At 38.0% G+C, this 15,743-nt stretch overlaps 1 protein-coding gene across 1 annotated transcript in view; it reads right to left on the bottom strand.

Moving 5' to 3' along the window:
• The window catches only part of homer2.S (homer scaffold protein 2 S homeolog), a 75,816-nt gene that overhangs the window by 16,455 nt on the left and 43,618 nt on the right, over positions 1 to 15,743 (bottom strand). The window contains exons 3-4 of the mRNA XM_018255388.2: positions 11,707 to 11,838; positions 2,601 to 2,693 (exon numbers count right to left, since the gene is read on the bottom strand). Coding sequence (XP_018110877.1) covers positions 2,601 to 2,693; positions 11,707 to 11,838 — 225 coding nt within the window. The remainder of the gene's footprint in view (positions 1 to 2,600; positions 2,694 to 11,706; positions 11,839 to 15,743) is intronic.

Genomic DNA, 15,743 nt, shown 5'->3' with positions numbered 1-15,743 from the left:
TAAGATATTTGAAACCTTATAACATTTAAACACTGTGCAGCTTTTCTTTAGCAAGCTACTTCATTGTTTTACTCGAAGATGTCATTAGCTGCAAGCCAAAGCTGCTGTAGAAGGAGCTGGTGAGCAGCACGTTTATCTGCCAGTGTGCAGACTCTGACAATTAGCAGAGGATTTGGAAGCTTTCATTTGTTATAACAGGCTGCATTAATAAGTCTGGAGCTTGAAGCCAGGAAAAAGACCACACATCTTGGCAATTTGTTATAAATCTGGAGAGCAAGCTGTCATGGCCAAGATAAAGAGCTAGATGGACTAAATGCTGCTAATAGTAGGAGTGCATGTTTTTTTTCACAGCACGTTTGGTCATTATTAGCCTTTTCTTCAACATCCATCTTGTAGAAATACCAATACTAAACCTCTCCCTGTTTTTATATAAAGGGTAGTATTTATGTTGCCCCTGTTTATGTAACTCTTTATTTAATAAAACTTTCACTATTTTTATGTGGAGTGTGCAATCTGCCTTTTTAATTTGGAATATTATTGATATTGGAGACTTTAATGGGCAGCCTCCGTGGGATCAGCACCTCATACCTGTGACTTGGAATGTGCAACTTCTAACTACTTTTTGTCTACATACAGTATACAGCAATGTAGAGTTAAACACAGGAAACACACAAGAAGAAATGAAGGTTACCCACCCTACTGCTAATGGAGTTCTTCAACTGGGATTCCTTGCTTCCGGGGGGGATGTACACTACATTTACATTAAAGGAGAACTAAAGCCTAACTAAAGAAGTAGGCTAGAAATGTTGTACATTATATTTTGGGCTTCTGTACCAGCCCAAGAAAACCACAGCCCTTTAACAGTAAAGATCTGTGTCTCCAAAGATGCCCCAGTAGCTCCCCATCTTCTTTTCTGCTGATTCACTGCACATGCTCTGTGCTGCTGTCACTTACTGAGCTTAGTAAGTGACTCACTCACACTATACAGTACACATAGAATATAACTGTCACAGTATAAGGCTGATTAGTAATTAATACAGATAATTACTACATAGCAGCCCAGAAACCAGTGCAATTAGCATCAGAATTTAATAATCAGCCCAGTAGCATCAGCTTATATTACAGACAAACCTCATTTTGTGCTTGATAATTTGCAACGACCCCTAAGCTTAGCTTCTCAACAGCTGCTCAGAGCCCACTGAGCATGTGAGTGTCACAGACACTTTTCAAGATGGTGACCCCCTGTGACAAGTTTGAAGTCCTGGATCATTGCTGCTATTGACAAGCTGAAACTTTAGGCTGGTGCAATAAAAATGGCATTTTTAGCTCCATTCATTTTTAGGAATAATTAATATAGGTTTTGAGAATGTACAGAAGTACTCCGGAGTAGATAATGGGCTGTTCATAATGCTTCTGAGCAAGTGTTATGTTAGAGTCACCCAGTTTTTAAACCCATCCCTTTAGGTTACTATATGACTTGGTGCCTGAAGCCAGAATCTAATGGTTTCAACATTGAAACTACGAACAATTCGCCAAACATCGCCATGTACAAACTGCACATTGTTTTTACGCAACTTTTCTTTGAGCAACTTTCGCCGGAACTAAATTACAAAGGTCTGCAAATTTGGCGTTCGCATGGCGAACATAAAACACACCTTGATAAATTCTCCATTATTTTACAAAGCTTTTACACTGTTTTTCTTTGGAAAATTTCATTTTACACCACAATATATATATATATATATATATATATATATATATATATATATATATATATATATATATATATATATATATATATATATATATAAATATATAGGCCCCTATCTGTCTCCTTTTTCTGGCAAAAATGGAGAAAACATTTCATTATGCCCACAAACCTATGAGGGTAGAGTTTGAACGTGTGGGTCTCACTCTGGAAGCTTTTACCCAACCGCTCTAAGAAAATAACTCTGAAACCAGAAATCCTTTTTCTTCTTAAACAGACAAAATGGTTAAATATTTTTTAACACTGTTTTCTTCTCCTGTCAATCCTAGCTAGATGAGAAACCTGCTTGAACCCTACTCATGCTTGGTTGCTATAGTAACATTTTAACCCAGCAGCGGTATGACAGCAGCATTTGCTTAGTAACTTGTTTGGCATCATTTTCTCTTTAAATTCTACAATAATAGCATCCGCCAGTTTCACAGTACCCGGTATTTAATAGCTTGCTAACTGGCCTAAAAGTTGCATTTTATTAGTTTTTCATTCACAAGACAACAGAGACATTGCATAGTAACAAAATCTGTATGCATACACACACACACACACACACACAATTGTAAACAGATTTAAGCTTTGTTTTGACTTGGGGCTTAGTTGTAACAACAATAATTAGGCACAGGCAGAAGGTTTTATTGAAGATCTATGAGAATGCATAAAGTGACTGAGACATGCATGCTGATGATGATAAAGCTGGAGAAGACCAATACAACTGACTATTCGGTATATTTAAAGACATAGAGAAGGAATCTTAAAGGCATGGCTATTCAGATGCTGGGGTTTCATTTTAACATTCCTTCTAATCCTAATTTATTGGGCTGGCGGTATGAAGATTTACCTGGGAGTGATTGCTTGAGGTCTCCATCTTCTCTTGAGATCTGTCTCGTGCTAACTTTGCTGCTTCTTTGACTTCTTGAAATTTATCTGCAAACTGACAAGCACATACAACAGAGATGCATTACCAAGTTAATGTTGAATTGGATGAATGCTAAAATGATGATCTCATTTGGTTTACTCATCGCATGACAATATACTATGAAGAAGAGGAGGATATTTAGTGCTCTTGTCCAGCCTATTCAAGGGTTCTAGAGACTTTTTTTATATAACATTATTACTTCATTATAGTCCCCACACAGTTGGTCAGTCAGCCAACTATATGGAAGCTGGACAGCACTGAGCAACATAAAAACTCCAGTCTTCCAGATCCTATGGGGGAAAACTCAGGTCAAGACAATCCCATAAACAACTACTCTCTATGGCATCTTACAGCAGCCACTGTGCCATTGGCCAGAATCTACAGCTTACCAGTCCAGGCCTGGGCAATATATATATATATATATAACACAGCCCTTGTATTTTAAAGTTTATCTGTATTCTGTTTGGTAAAAAAAATAAATGGGTTGCTACTGGTTACTAGACGTAGAATTTTTTTATTACATTACATTATCAAGTATGTGATAGTGAGGACAGTTTTGATACATCTGAAAAAAATTGATCAAATTGGCAGAAATCTTTTGGGATTCCCCAATACATCTGCCTCTAAGTTGTTTGAGGGTTAACAGACATTTTGTCAACTAATACTGCCACTTAGAACTGGAAGGCTACCGACTGCACAATATGTAAAGCAAGGAAAACAACATATGAAATGTGTCTCTGATGCTGTATATACAGTCTCTCGGCAGTTGTGCCACCACTTACTCCTTGCTCTCCCTGCTTTCCCAGCATTCACTTAGTGCTGTATAAGCACCACTCAGTCAGGCAGCACCACTTCTCCCACTGAAGAGAATTACTGGATGTACTCTTGTGTAGGATGTGAAGATTACAAAATAAATATTCCGTAAAACAGGTACTTTGATTTTCATTTATTGTTGTTTTTAATTTGTTGTTCATTTCATTTTATGCAGGCTAAAAATGTAATACTATGTTTATGTTGTAAAGTGCTATAAAAGCATGAGTAATAAAAGCTCTCTTAAAGGAAAACTATAAACCAAAATGAATACTTGAGCAAATTTATATCAAATATTATAAAAGAATCTTATCAAACTGGAATATATATTTAAGTAAATATTGTCCTTTTACATCTCTTGCCTTGAGCCACCATTTCATGATGGTCTGTGTGCTGTCTCAGAGATCACCTGACCAGAAATACTTCAACTCTAACTGTAACAGGAAGAAGTGTGGGAGCAAAAGACACAACTCTGTCTGTTAATTGGCTCATGTGAGCTAACAAGTCTGGTTTGCTTGGTATGTTAGTGTGCACCGTGAATCATTCAATCCCAGGGGGCGGCCCTTATTTTTTAAAATGTCTATTTTCTATTTATGATTACCCAATGGCACATACTACTAAAAAGTATATTATTATGAAAATGGTTTATTTACATGAAGCAGGGTTTTACATGTGAGCTGTTTTATGCAATATCTTTTTATAGAGACTTACATTGTGTGAGGGGTATAGTTTTCCTTTAATTGTTTCAGAGTAATAAGGGTGCTTGAATGCAATGCCTTCTTGTCAACATACACCTGCAATATCCTGTTTTTACAATATAGCAGCTACACCTGTCTATCGCAACTAAATAGCATGAATTTGCAGCTACATGGTAGATCATAAACACCAGAAATCTGAGACAAGTGATGATTGCAGCTGAACTTTCTGGGAAATTGAGAATGATTGGGGCCTCATGGATGGGGCCCTTTACCTCCTGGGCTCCCCTGCAGCCTCAGGGTCTGCTTGCTCTGTAGTTATGCCCATGTCTGGGATTGTACTACACTCAGCATTATGATCACTCTCCAAGTTACAACTGACCATCCATGACACGTATTAATGCTCTACTTAATTTTAATACAATTGTTTTGCACTGTGGGAACTGCATGTAGTGAAAGTGCAATGTACCTTTGTGATCAAAGTTGTCACAATTCACTCTAGTTAAATTATTTTGAAGCAGGAGAGAGATTATTCCTTATAACACTGTAATTTATTCTCAAATATATAAAGTGTGAGAGGAAACCATTAAAAAAAAATTAAGTTGTTTAACCTAAGAAATCTATGTGTCCCTTTGAATGTTTCTCAATGTATGGTAGACTCTCTGATGGCCAGTGTTCTCTTCCACTTTTCCGTGCCAAGTGCATTATCTGTATTGACTAACCATATAGCATGAAGAACCAATTATCCTTTTTCCCCCAGCCTCTCTGATATAGAAGAACTGCCTTGTGTTGGTTAGAGAGTTTGGCACCACTCCCACGATTATTGTAAGGCAATTACCAAACATACAGTGGCAAGTAAAGAAGGGTAAACCTCTGCGTTACATCATTGACGCATTAAAGAGCAGGGGTTCGCCCCGCTTCACTTACTAGCTTGCTTATCCCTCTGATATGGTACAAGTAATTAAACAGATACACCAGCTATTGGATTCTATCCATAATTTGTTAAAGGGATACTGTCATGGGAAAAAATTTTTTTTCCAAAATTAATCAGTTCATAGTGCTGTTCCAGCAGAATTCTGCACTGAAATCCATTTCTCAAAAGAGCAAACAGATTGTTTTATATTCAATTTTGAAAACTGACATGGGGCTAGACATATTGTCAATTTCCCAACTGTCCTATGTCATGTGACTTGTGCTCTGATAAACTTCAATCACTCTTTACTGCTGTACTGCAAGTTGGAGTGATATCACCCCCTCCCTTTTCCCCCCCAGCAGCCAAACAAAAGAACAATGGGAAGGTAACCAGATAACAGCTCCCTAACACAAGATAACAACTACCTGGTAGATCTAAGAACAACACTCAATAGTAAAAACCCATGTCTCACTGAGACACATTCAGTTACATTGAGAAGGAAAAATAGCAGCCTGCCAGAAAGCATTTCTCTCCTAAAGTGCAGGCACAAGTCACATGACTGGGGGCAGCTGGGAAATTGACAAAATGTCTAGCCCCATGTCAGATTTCAAAATTGAATATAAAAAAATCTTTTTCCTTTTTTGAGAAATGGATTTCAGTGCAGAAGTCTGCTGGAGTAGCACTATTAACTGATGCGTTTTGAAAAAAACATGTTTTCTAATGACAGGATCCCTTTAACCTGGTGTGTTTATAATGTTTCCTATCAACACCACTGCAGGCATGCAAAAAGCAGAGAATACAATGAAAAGAGGACATGTATGTGCAGTATCACACATCCATTACAGTATTGTTTGGAAGAAATTAGTTTAGCGTGTGTATAATAGAGGTGCATAAATATCATTTGAATGTGCCTTTCTCCCTGCTTTGGCGATTAAACAGGATTATATGTTATTATAAATGTATCCATAAGTTCTTTTATATGCTGATTTATATTATGTCAAACAGACTTTTACAGTATCCTTGCAATGATTTATTTCACTATTTTCTCTCTTGATTTGTATAGATAATATTGTCGTCATTGAATCTGTCTCTCTATTTTAGCAAGGACACAACATGGTCAAATATATACAATAAATATATAACAATAACATCCGTGTGTGTGTGTTTTTTGACATTTTTCCACAAAAGTGGAGCACTAAAAACCCACCTGAAGGCAGTGCCTGGTAATGTATGTATCTATGGAAGCATTCATTGCTACGCCCAATGTAAACCCACTTTAAAAATAAGATGATTTTGCATTGCATGAAAAGATTTTATTTCAATAAAAAATTAGCTTATTAATACAAATACCATGTCAGATGTTTGCACAGACCTAGAGTCAACCGATTTGATTTCATATTTATAGGATAGGAGTCATAGACCTATAGAATCAGTTCATTGAGTTTAAACTGAAAGGGGCACATTTAGTAAGCAGCAAGTTGACTGTGCATATGATAGCAGAAGAATCATAGTGCTGATATACTGCTATCTGCAGTGCTGTCTCCAGGATGGGTCTAAGCATGGAGTCACTGCCCTGTGTAGCCAACACAAAGCAGCAGTGGCTGTAGATGGGAAGCCTGTAGGGAATCTCAAGTACATCTTGAATATTTAGGCAGTACAAAAAATCAGCCTGCCAATAGTATGTATATGTATACTTATATTTATAGTGCTGAAGGTAATTTTGGAGTTTGATGGATTTTAGTATTTCTTAATGCCCACACATGTAGCAAAACATAGCCCATTAGTTATGATTGAGTCTGCAAATATCCAGTTATTGAACTACGGTTTCTGGCATGCCTCGATAGCCTTCAGTTGCAGATAGGAGAGCCCCACTATCATTTATTATGGTTCTCCAGCCTCAGGAGTTATTTACATAGAAAGCGCAATGTGTACAGTGCAAAAGGCACAGGGTTTTTAACTATTACTGTAGCATGGCGGCTGCACACTGCTTGCAACTGTAGGAAATGCATCCACAGCTAAACTAGCACCAGGAGTTATTGGGGTATGTAACAGTACAAGTACCGTTGCTAACAGGTCAAAGTGTGTCTAATTTTTCAAATGTGTTTGCTTTAATAAATGAACCATATTTCACATATGAAGCCAAACAAGAAGCAAGCTTACATGGGTGGAATCGTATTGCTGCTTTTCATTGTGTAGTTCTCACATGCCAGCCAATGTTCATGGAATAGATGTGCTGAGAGAGGGGAGAGGTGCCTGAACCAATTTACAAAAGCATCTTCACCGTGCCTGCTCTATTCATTGAAGAGGACATGCATACTTGTGTATTCATCCCCAGCTCTACACAGACTGCTTAGAATTTATGCCTGCCAGCAACTGCAATAATAAGCTTAAAAGACCTGAAATTTCGATTGGGCACTTATACTATCCTTTTGTTTCATTGGAGCCTTTTTCTTAATAGATATTTGGATCTGTGAGCAAAGAAGAGCTAGAGATAAGAAAGAAAAGCCCAAGATGGATGCAAGCTGTATATAGGTAAGTCAAGGGATACACAAGGGCTGTAAAAGGTAGATTTTGTGTACATCAGAAAAAGCATATGTATATTCAGACTCTCCATGCAGTTGTTGAATGATAACTCAAGTACCTCCCATCTGCCAATATCTAAAACAAGTAATAAATGCCCAGATCTGGTTGGGCAGTTTGGCCAATTTCAATCATATTGCCTCACCATCCCGGGGAAGACTTTCAACAGATAATCCTGTAATCCTGCTAAATATAACTTCAGGTTTACTTAATGGCAGAAATAAAGAACAGAAAAAGAGGGACGCACATGTGACAAAAGCAGAGTATAATCAGCAATTTTAATGGAAAGTAGAGATAAAAAGACACAGGATGAAACCTTGAGGGTGGCAATCAAGGAAGAGAGGGTTCAGGGGAAAAGCATAATAAAAGAGCTTATAATAATAATATGAATTATTATTAATAATAATACTAATAATATCAATATACTGAATCAATATACTGAATTGACAGTGGAGAGAAGACATAATAGAAGATATGGATAAGATTTGTAAGGGAATAGCCGTGATGTGTGCAAAAATGATTGAAAATGTTTGTTTGATAAGTGAATAAGTGAAATAATGTGTTGAATGTAGTTTGGTGAAACCGCCACTAGGTTGAGGCAAAGGAAAAGGGATTAAGTGTAATATTCCCCTCCACCATTAGAGAGAACTAGAGGGACCGGTGGCTGAAGGTATATAATTAGGGTTTCCACCCAGGGTGTGGTATTCGGTTCCTGTAGGTACAGATAATAAGGTCTCCTAAGCACAGGCACTAGGTGCCTTAGCCAGACAGGGCTAGACTAGAATGGGTAGCTGGTACCCCAACAAGAAGGCAGAGGCTTAGAAGCCCTGGTTCTACCACAGGGCGAAGTGTGAGTGAGGGACAGTGTGGACAACCCAGGCCAGAGGTGAAAAAATTCCTAACCGGAAAGGCCAGAGGGGGCACTGGCGAGGTAGGGAGGTGGCACAATAGAAAATTCCTTTCAAGTTACACTGGAGCATTGTGCCTTTAAGAGATGCATAAAAAAATTGCTTATTTTTACTATATTAAAGGGTCTTATTAAAGGGTGATAAGAATGTACTGTAGGTTTAAAAAAACCTCACCCCGTCAATTATTTATTTTCAGTTAAATTAAAAAGCGGCTAGACACTATGGGGCTGATTTATTGATGTTCAAATTTAGATTTTTTTCCACCATTCCAGGTTTTTGAGCTAAAACTCACAAATTTGAGTTTGAGTTTAAAAAATTTAATTTTAGAGATTTATTAAGCACCAAAAACACTAATTAAAAATTATGGCATCTAAAATCTGCCGAATTCAAGTAGAAGACAATGTGAGTTGTCCTAGGAAATGGTGCATGCCTGAATCAGAACTGATTATTGTAAAATTGGAGGTACACCCAGGATCTATTATTTGATGCCTGACAGCCCTGACGTAGAAGAGACAAAAAATAAATAAATAAACCCGCCACAGTTCTTGCTTCTTTTAATGATTTTATCATTAATCCTTTGGGAAGAAGAATCATCTTTTGGTTCAAGTCAAAATTCTGCACAAAAAATGTGTGCATTTAAATGCCATGTCTATCTGGTTACAGAAGCTTGCTTGTAATGCACTGCAACTTCAGCTCTCTGTCCATGCAATTATAATTAATGTTCTGTTTCCATTTTCTCTCTATTATTTTTGTTACAAATCTTTCTATCATTTTTAGGTTCGAAACAATTGCAAGTCTCAGTTGTGACTGAAAGGCAGTGTGAAGCACACAGGTAAGAATCCTTAATAACTATGTACAAAATAACACAGATGGTCACCTTCAATTCCTGCTGCCCGAAAATTGGATGTTTGTCCCCAAAAGTACACACTGTCACCTCAAATGCTACCAAGGTATTGTACTTAGTGCCAGTTTATTCTACTTAGTTAAAGGGTCAGCATTGTTATCAGATATAATAATGGTAAAACACTCATCTATTCCATATCAAATCCGGTTCTATCTTACAAAATCATTTAAGAGAAAGTACAATATGTTTGTGCACAAGCATACAACAACATGAAAATGTCTTCATTTTACTGCAAGCAACATGACATCTCATTATGGACCATTGCACACATTCCATGGCACAAGTGCACACAACAAATTTATTTATGGACAATCATACCTACATTAGATTACAATCCTGCCTACATTATATAACACCTATTGAGCATAATGATAAAAAAATGCAATTCTAAGCAACTTTGAATATAGTCCAGTGATGTATATGCAACATTCACATGAATTTCGATGTAAATGTATCTGTCTGTCTATATTCTTTGCACGTCAAAACAATGCAACAAAAATCTAATTTATTAACATGCCTGGAGGAGAACTGACTCCTGTTACATTGGTTCAGGGTCGGAACTAGGGAGTAGGCAGAAGAGGCACCTGCCTAAGGAGCAACAATGTAGGGGCACTGTGCAGGTGCCTGTTCAAGGGTCTTTTTCTTTTCCTAGTCTGGAATCGCTCCCCTCTTGCCTCCTCTGTCACTCTCCCCTTCCTACCTCCCTCCCCTCTGACATTCACTGCTACCTCCATCCCCTTTGTTGCCCTCTCCCTCCATTATGGTGAATGTGTGCTTGTGCGTGCACGCGCGGGGGGGAGGGGGGGGGGCAACCAGGTTGTCTAGGTTGCCCGATCAGCTCGGCCCTGTATTGAACAGTGAGGGATAAATTAAACACTGCTGTCAACTGAAATTACATTTGCAAATAATTTTAAACCCACTGAAAATGTTTATTTAATGCAAATCAGACAATTGCAGAGAACTGCATTTTCTTTTATAACATAGTCACATAGTTAGTTACATTACATTAAATTGGGTTGAAAAAAGAAAGTACATCAAGTTCAACCCCTCCAAATGAAAACCCAGCATCCATACACACACCCCTCCCTACTTTTAATTAAATTCTATATACCCATACCTATACTAACTATAGAGCTTAGTATCACAATAGCCTTTGATATTATGTCTGTCCAAAAAATCATCCAAGCCATTCTTAAAGGCATTAACTGAATCAGCCATCACAACATCACCCGGCAGTGCATTCCACAACCTCACTGTCCTGACTGTGAAGAACCCTCTACGTTGCTTCAAATGAAAGTTCTTTTCTTCTAGTCTAAAGGGGTGGTCTCTGGTACGGTGATCCACTTTATGGGTAAAAAGGTCCCCTGCTATTTGTCTATAATGTCCTCTAATGTACTTGTAAAGTGTAATCATGTCCCCTCGCAAGCACCTTTTTTCCAGAGAAAACAACCCCAAAGAATAGTTTTTGGATGGAAATCCCAATTAAAGCAGCACTTGCCTGGATATACACATAGATCTCCCAGCACACATTGTACCGTAAATATGCCAACAGGAAAGTCTGAATGCAAAAAGTGGTGCATAAATCATTTGCAAAGCTACAACTGACCAGCACTATTGTACTATTATTCTCACCATGATCATGAAAACCCTTCATTGTTCATTTTAAAATGCTAGTTGATATATTATTTATAGTACAAGGCTTTTTGTCGAAACAAATAAAACAAGCAAATATTACATTTATTCTTAAGAGTCAGAAGTATGTGAATGCCGCTGTGCCGGAAGCAGAGGAATAGAAATCACAACACAGAGAAGCCATGAAAGTGATCCGTATTATCTGAATATAGCAGACAGGCACATCTCTAATGAATGTAGGAGGATGTATATGTGCGATGTTCTGTCAAGTGGGAGGTTGCTATGGGAATTACTTTGCTGGAAGCGTTTCTGAGTATTGTTTCGTCATAAAGCAGCCCACCAAGATTATTTTTAAGTGTAGTACTTTCTACAACTCCTGCTCTATGGCTTCTTTCCATCTGTACTTTGTGTATAGTTATTCTGCATATAAGGGCAGATGAGCAAGCCGGAAACTGACCAATAAAGGATAACATCAGCATCCCCCTGACAACTTATGGATCACATAAATAAGCATGAATGAAACAATGGAATTATAAACATGCATAAATACATTAGTCGAATACTGTCCAATATGCATTGAACTTACCTTTGACAGCTGCTGTTCAGAAGCAAATCCAAGGCCAAAGACTGTATTTGCTCTGCTGTCTGCCCATTGCCCAAACTTCTGAGATGTCTTTGTAAAGGTCATGTTGGGCGATATTGTGCTGTTTATTATTACCTAATGAGTAAAGGGAAACACTGTTGGAGATACCTGTATATACATGTATTTATTTAAATATATGAAATGTGCATGTGAAGCATAAACAATATTATCATCAGGAATTAGAAACTATAACAATGATATTAAATAGAAGATACAAAATGAAACAATGTTCCCTACCCATGATAGCACACAGTAATTGATATGGTATCAGGAGAGATGTGGCCCTAAAACTGATTTTATATAGTACCCGCATGCCCAGAATCCCCATAGACTTCTTTATATGACATCAGTGCAGTGTAGGACTGGCCCACCAGGATACCAGGAAAACTCCTGGTGGGCCTAGATGTCAGTGGGCCCTCATGCTGCTAAACATTTGCCTATTTCATGGTCATTCCCTATTTCTATGAGAACAAAGAGGCTAAATAGATGGAATAATAGTATATAAAGAAAAGAGACTAGAAGAATAGAGGTTGAGTGAGGAGAGGAAAAATAATAGTACTGAGAATGGGCCCCTGGTCTAAAGTTTTTGGGTGGGCCCCTGGTGTCCCAGTCCGACACTGCATCAGTGTTTTATTATGATCTGGCCCCCCAACCTTGTGAATAGTAGATAACTGACTCACAAGGGGAGCAGCGATGTACATACATGTATTTATATAGAGTTTTTTCATTACATATAGTATCTAACGGACCCCTGGTTAGATTAGGAATTGTGCTGGAAGGTAGCATCTCAAACCACTTAGTAATGTGCACATAATGCAATGGGAGGTATAATTTCCCATTTTTCCCTTTCCCATTTTGTTTCTAAAATCTGAATCCCATTAAAGGAGAAGGAAAGGCTAAAATTAAGTAATTTTTATCAGAAAGGTCTATATAAATACACCAGTAAACCGTCAAAGTAATGCTGCTCTGAGTCCTCTTTCCTTTTATTGAGTACACATGGACTTCTGTATCAAACTTCCTGTTTTCAGCATAAATATCCAGGGCAGGGCTTGAGCATGCTCAGTTTGCTCCTCCCCGCCTCCCTGCTGTAATCTGAGCTCAGAGCTATAAGTGAGCAGGGAGAGACTCAGCAGGAAGTGATGTCACACCAAGCTTATATGGCAGTTTCTATTCTAAACAAACAGACAGTGTCTAGAGCTGTTTACTCAGGTATGGTAAAGCATTCTGCAGAATAAATATAGCATTCTAGCTTGCACTATTGTGGCTAATCTGTTGGCAATAAACTGTATTGGACCTTTCCTTCTCCTTTAAACACACTGTAATGCATGATATGTACCGCTGGAAACCCTAGAGACCTTCCAGAGCACAAAGCAGCCACCTTTTTGTTGTAGTCTGACAGTTGTTGGGGCTCACGAGGAACTCTCACTAAAATTTGAACCAGGATCCCTAGCTAGAGAGAAACTGTTATAATTAGGACTTGAATCAAACAAGGGTAGAAGCGTATCTATTTTGGTAGATAGATCCTTGTGGTGGGAGAAAGAGACAGGTGATGCCATGAATGCTACTTAGCTAAGCATGGATATGATTTATGGACGTCTATTACTGGCTGAGAATGTGAGACAGTATAACTTCCAGTGAAGCAGTGTCTGTGATTCCGGACTCGGTCGGGATATGATCAACTGGGTTATTGACCTACAACTTTTCAGCTGTCCCAGGTTTTTCGTTGTGTTTAATTGTATAGTGTATTAAAATGCAATAGTAATTAGCATAATCTTAACAACAAAAATTTATTAAGTTATCGAAAGCTGTCAAAGTTGTTCCCTACAGTGACTCATTTATAACAGGCAAACTGTACATCTGTCTTGTGAGAGATTGCTGAAAAAGATGGATAAACAAGGGGGTTATTTACTGAAGCTCTATACTTTCCATTTTTTAAATAAAACAAAATCACCCCAGAATTTGTCTAATTTACTAATTAATGAGCTTGAAAAGGTTGCAGTAGAAAAAAACCCGCAACAAATTTGAATTTGTAACAAACTAAAATTTTTAGTTTGTCAACGATGAGTTTTCGAGCAAAAACCAGTGTCAAACACCTGAAAATTGTGAAGGCAAAAACCATTTTCAAACAGTTAAAGGGACCTCTGTCATTGACATTTACATGAATTCAACAGGTTTTAGCTAGTGTATTTTTAGATTTTTTGCTGCTTTGGGGCATAATAAATCTCTAAAAATTCTAAAAACTCTACCGGACAAACTAAACCTTAAATAAATAGTGTTATAGATAGTTATAAATCGTTATAGTTATAGGGGTCAGATCTCCCCAGGCCAACCTGACCTTCTTTTTGTCTAGTCAGGCTGACCAATAATCCATTTGTTCAGACACGGGATTGAATGGGCAGTCCTCGACATTCATGGCCAGGTTTACTATACATATCAATCATATATGTACAACGTTATATATGTAGATAACAGTCACAGTTGTGGTCTCTACATTAAAACCTTTATGTTCGGGTTAAAAAAGTAATCTGTAACAAACAAAGGATAGTTGTGCTCACCACTATTTTTTTAAAACCATTAGGTGGGGGTGCAATGAGGGTGTGACCACAAAATTCATATAGACAAATACAAGAGTCCTCTGCACTCAACCCATTATCAATATATTTAAGACATAGACATTTTGTGCATACTGCTACTGAAAGATGCCTTACCCTTTAAACAAGACAGGGATTGTTTGTCCATATATTGTAATATATTTAAGCTGGCCAACTACGTCAAAGTCATCCCATATCTTGCCAGTCCTATGCTCAATACTCATCTGATTCATTAAGAATTCTATTGCTTCATTATAATTTTTACACAGGGACTAAGTTTTACCTGCAACTTACTTAGCTTTCCCAGCTATAGTCAGGTGATCCCAGTGGTGGCCAATAAAAGGGCAACCATGTTTGGGAGTTAAAAGTAGCAAGTAAGTTGCACGTAAAACTTAAGGTGGCCATAAACGGGCCGATAAAAGCTGCCGACCGAGCCCGTGTATGGGGCCCCCCCGACGGGCTTCCCCGATCGAGATCTGGCCGAAAGTCGGATGGGACTAAAAATCCCATCAGATCGCGGCCGCATCTGTTCGTTGATGCGGTCCCGCAATCCGACCGTTCGCTCCCATTCGTTAGGATCCGATCGTTGGGCCCTAGGGCCCACGATCGGATCGGCCTGATATTGCCCACGTCAAGGATCTCTCCGTGTATGGCCACCTTTAATCCCTGTGTAAAATGTACAATGAAGCAATAGAATTCTTAATGAATCAGATGAAAATTGAGCATAGGACTGGCCAGATATGGGATGACTTTGACGTAGTTGGCCAACTTAAATATATTGCAAAATATGGACAAACAATCTCTGTTTTGTTTAAAGGGTAAGGCATTTTTTAGTAGCAGTATGCACAAAATGTCTCAATGTCTTAAATATATTGATAATTGGTTGAGTGCAGAGTACTCTTGTAATTGTAAAAAAGGAATCTGGACAGATATGACAGATGCCATTGGTAAATTGCTGTTTGCATCAGCAGAAACATACAATTGTTGGTGCCATTTATTAATAGATACATAATTAAACTCATAGCTATAATCCTATATTGGAAGTTTTGCAATATACAATTAATCTGTAAACACAGGTATGTTCCCTAAACTAGGTTGAGGCTTGTAAGAAAGGAGTACAGACTGAAGTAAATGGCAAATCCTCCTAAATTGGGAAATCATTAACTGCTGTCCGATTTGTAAGAAAGTGGTCTGAAATGTTGTCAGTATGAACTCGTGAAGAAACAGGTATCTAAAAGCAAAGAAGATTAAGGAACTATTGTCAAAAAACACAAAGGGTGTTCATAACTAGAATGCACTTGTTTTGCAGTGATTAGACAATGGTGGGTGCTAGGGATGAGCATGCTGCATAACACAATCAAAAACCTGGGCCTATAAAGGGAAAAATTT

Source organism: Xenopus laevis, chromosome 3S (genome assembly GCF_017654675.1).
Source record: "Xenopus laevis strain J_2021 chromosome 3S, Xenopus_laevis_v10.1, whole genome shotgun sequence".
Lineage (NCBI taxonomy): Eukaryota > Metazoa > Chordata > Amphibia > Anura > Pipidae > Xenopus > Xenopus laevis.
The sequence above is the reverse complement of the archived record's forward strand: the minus strand, read 5'-3'. Positions and strand labels throughout refer to the sequence as shown.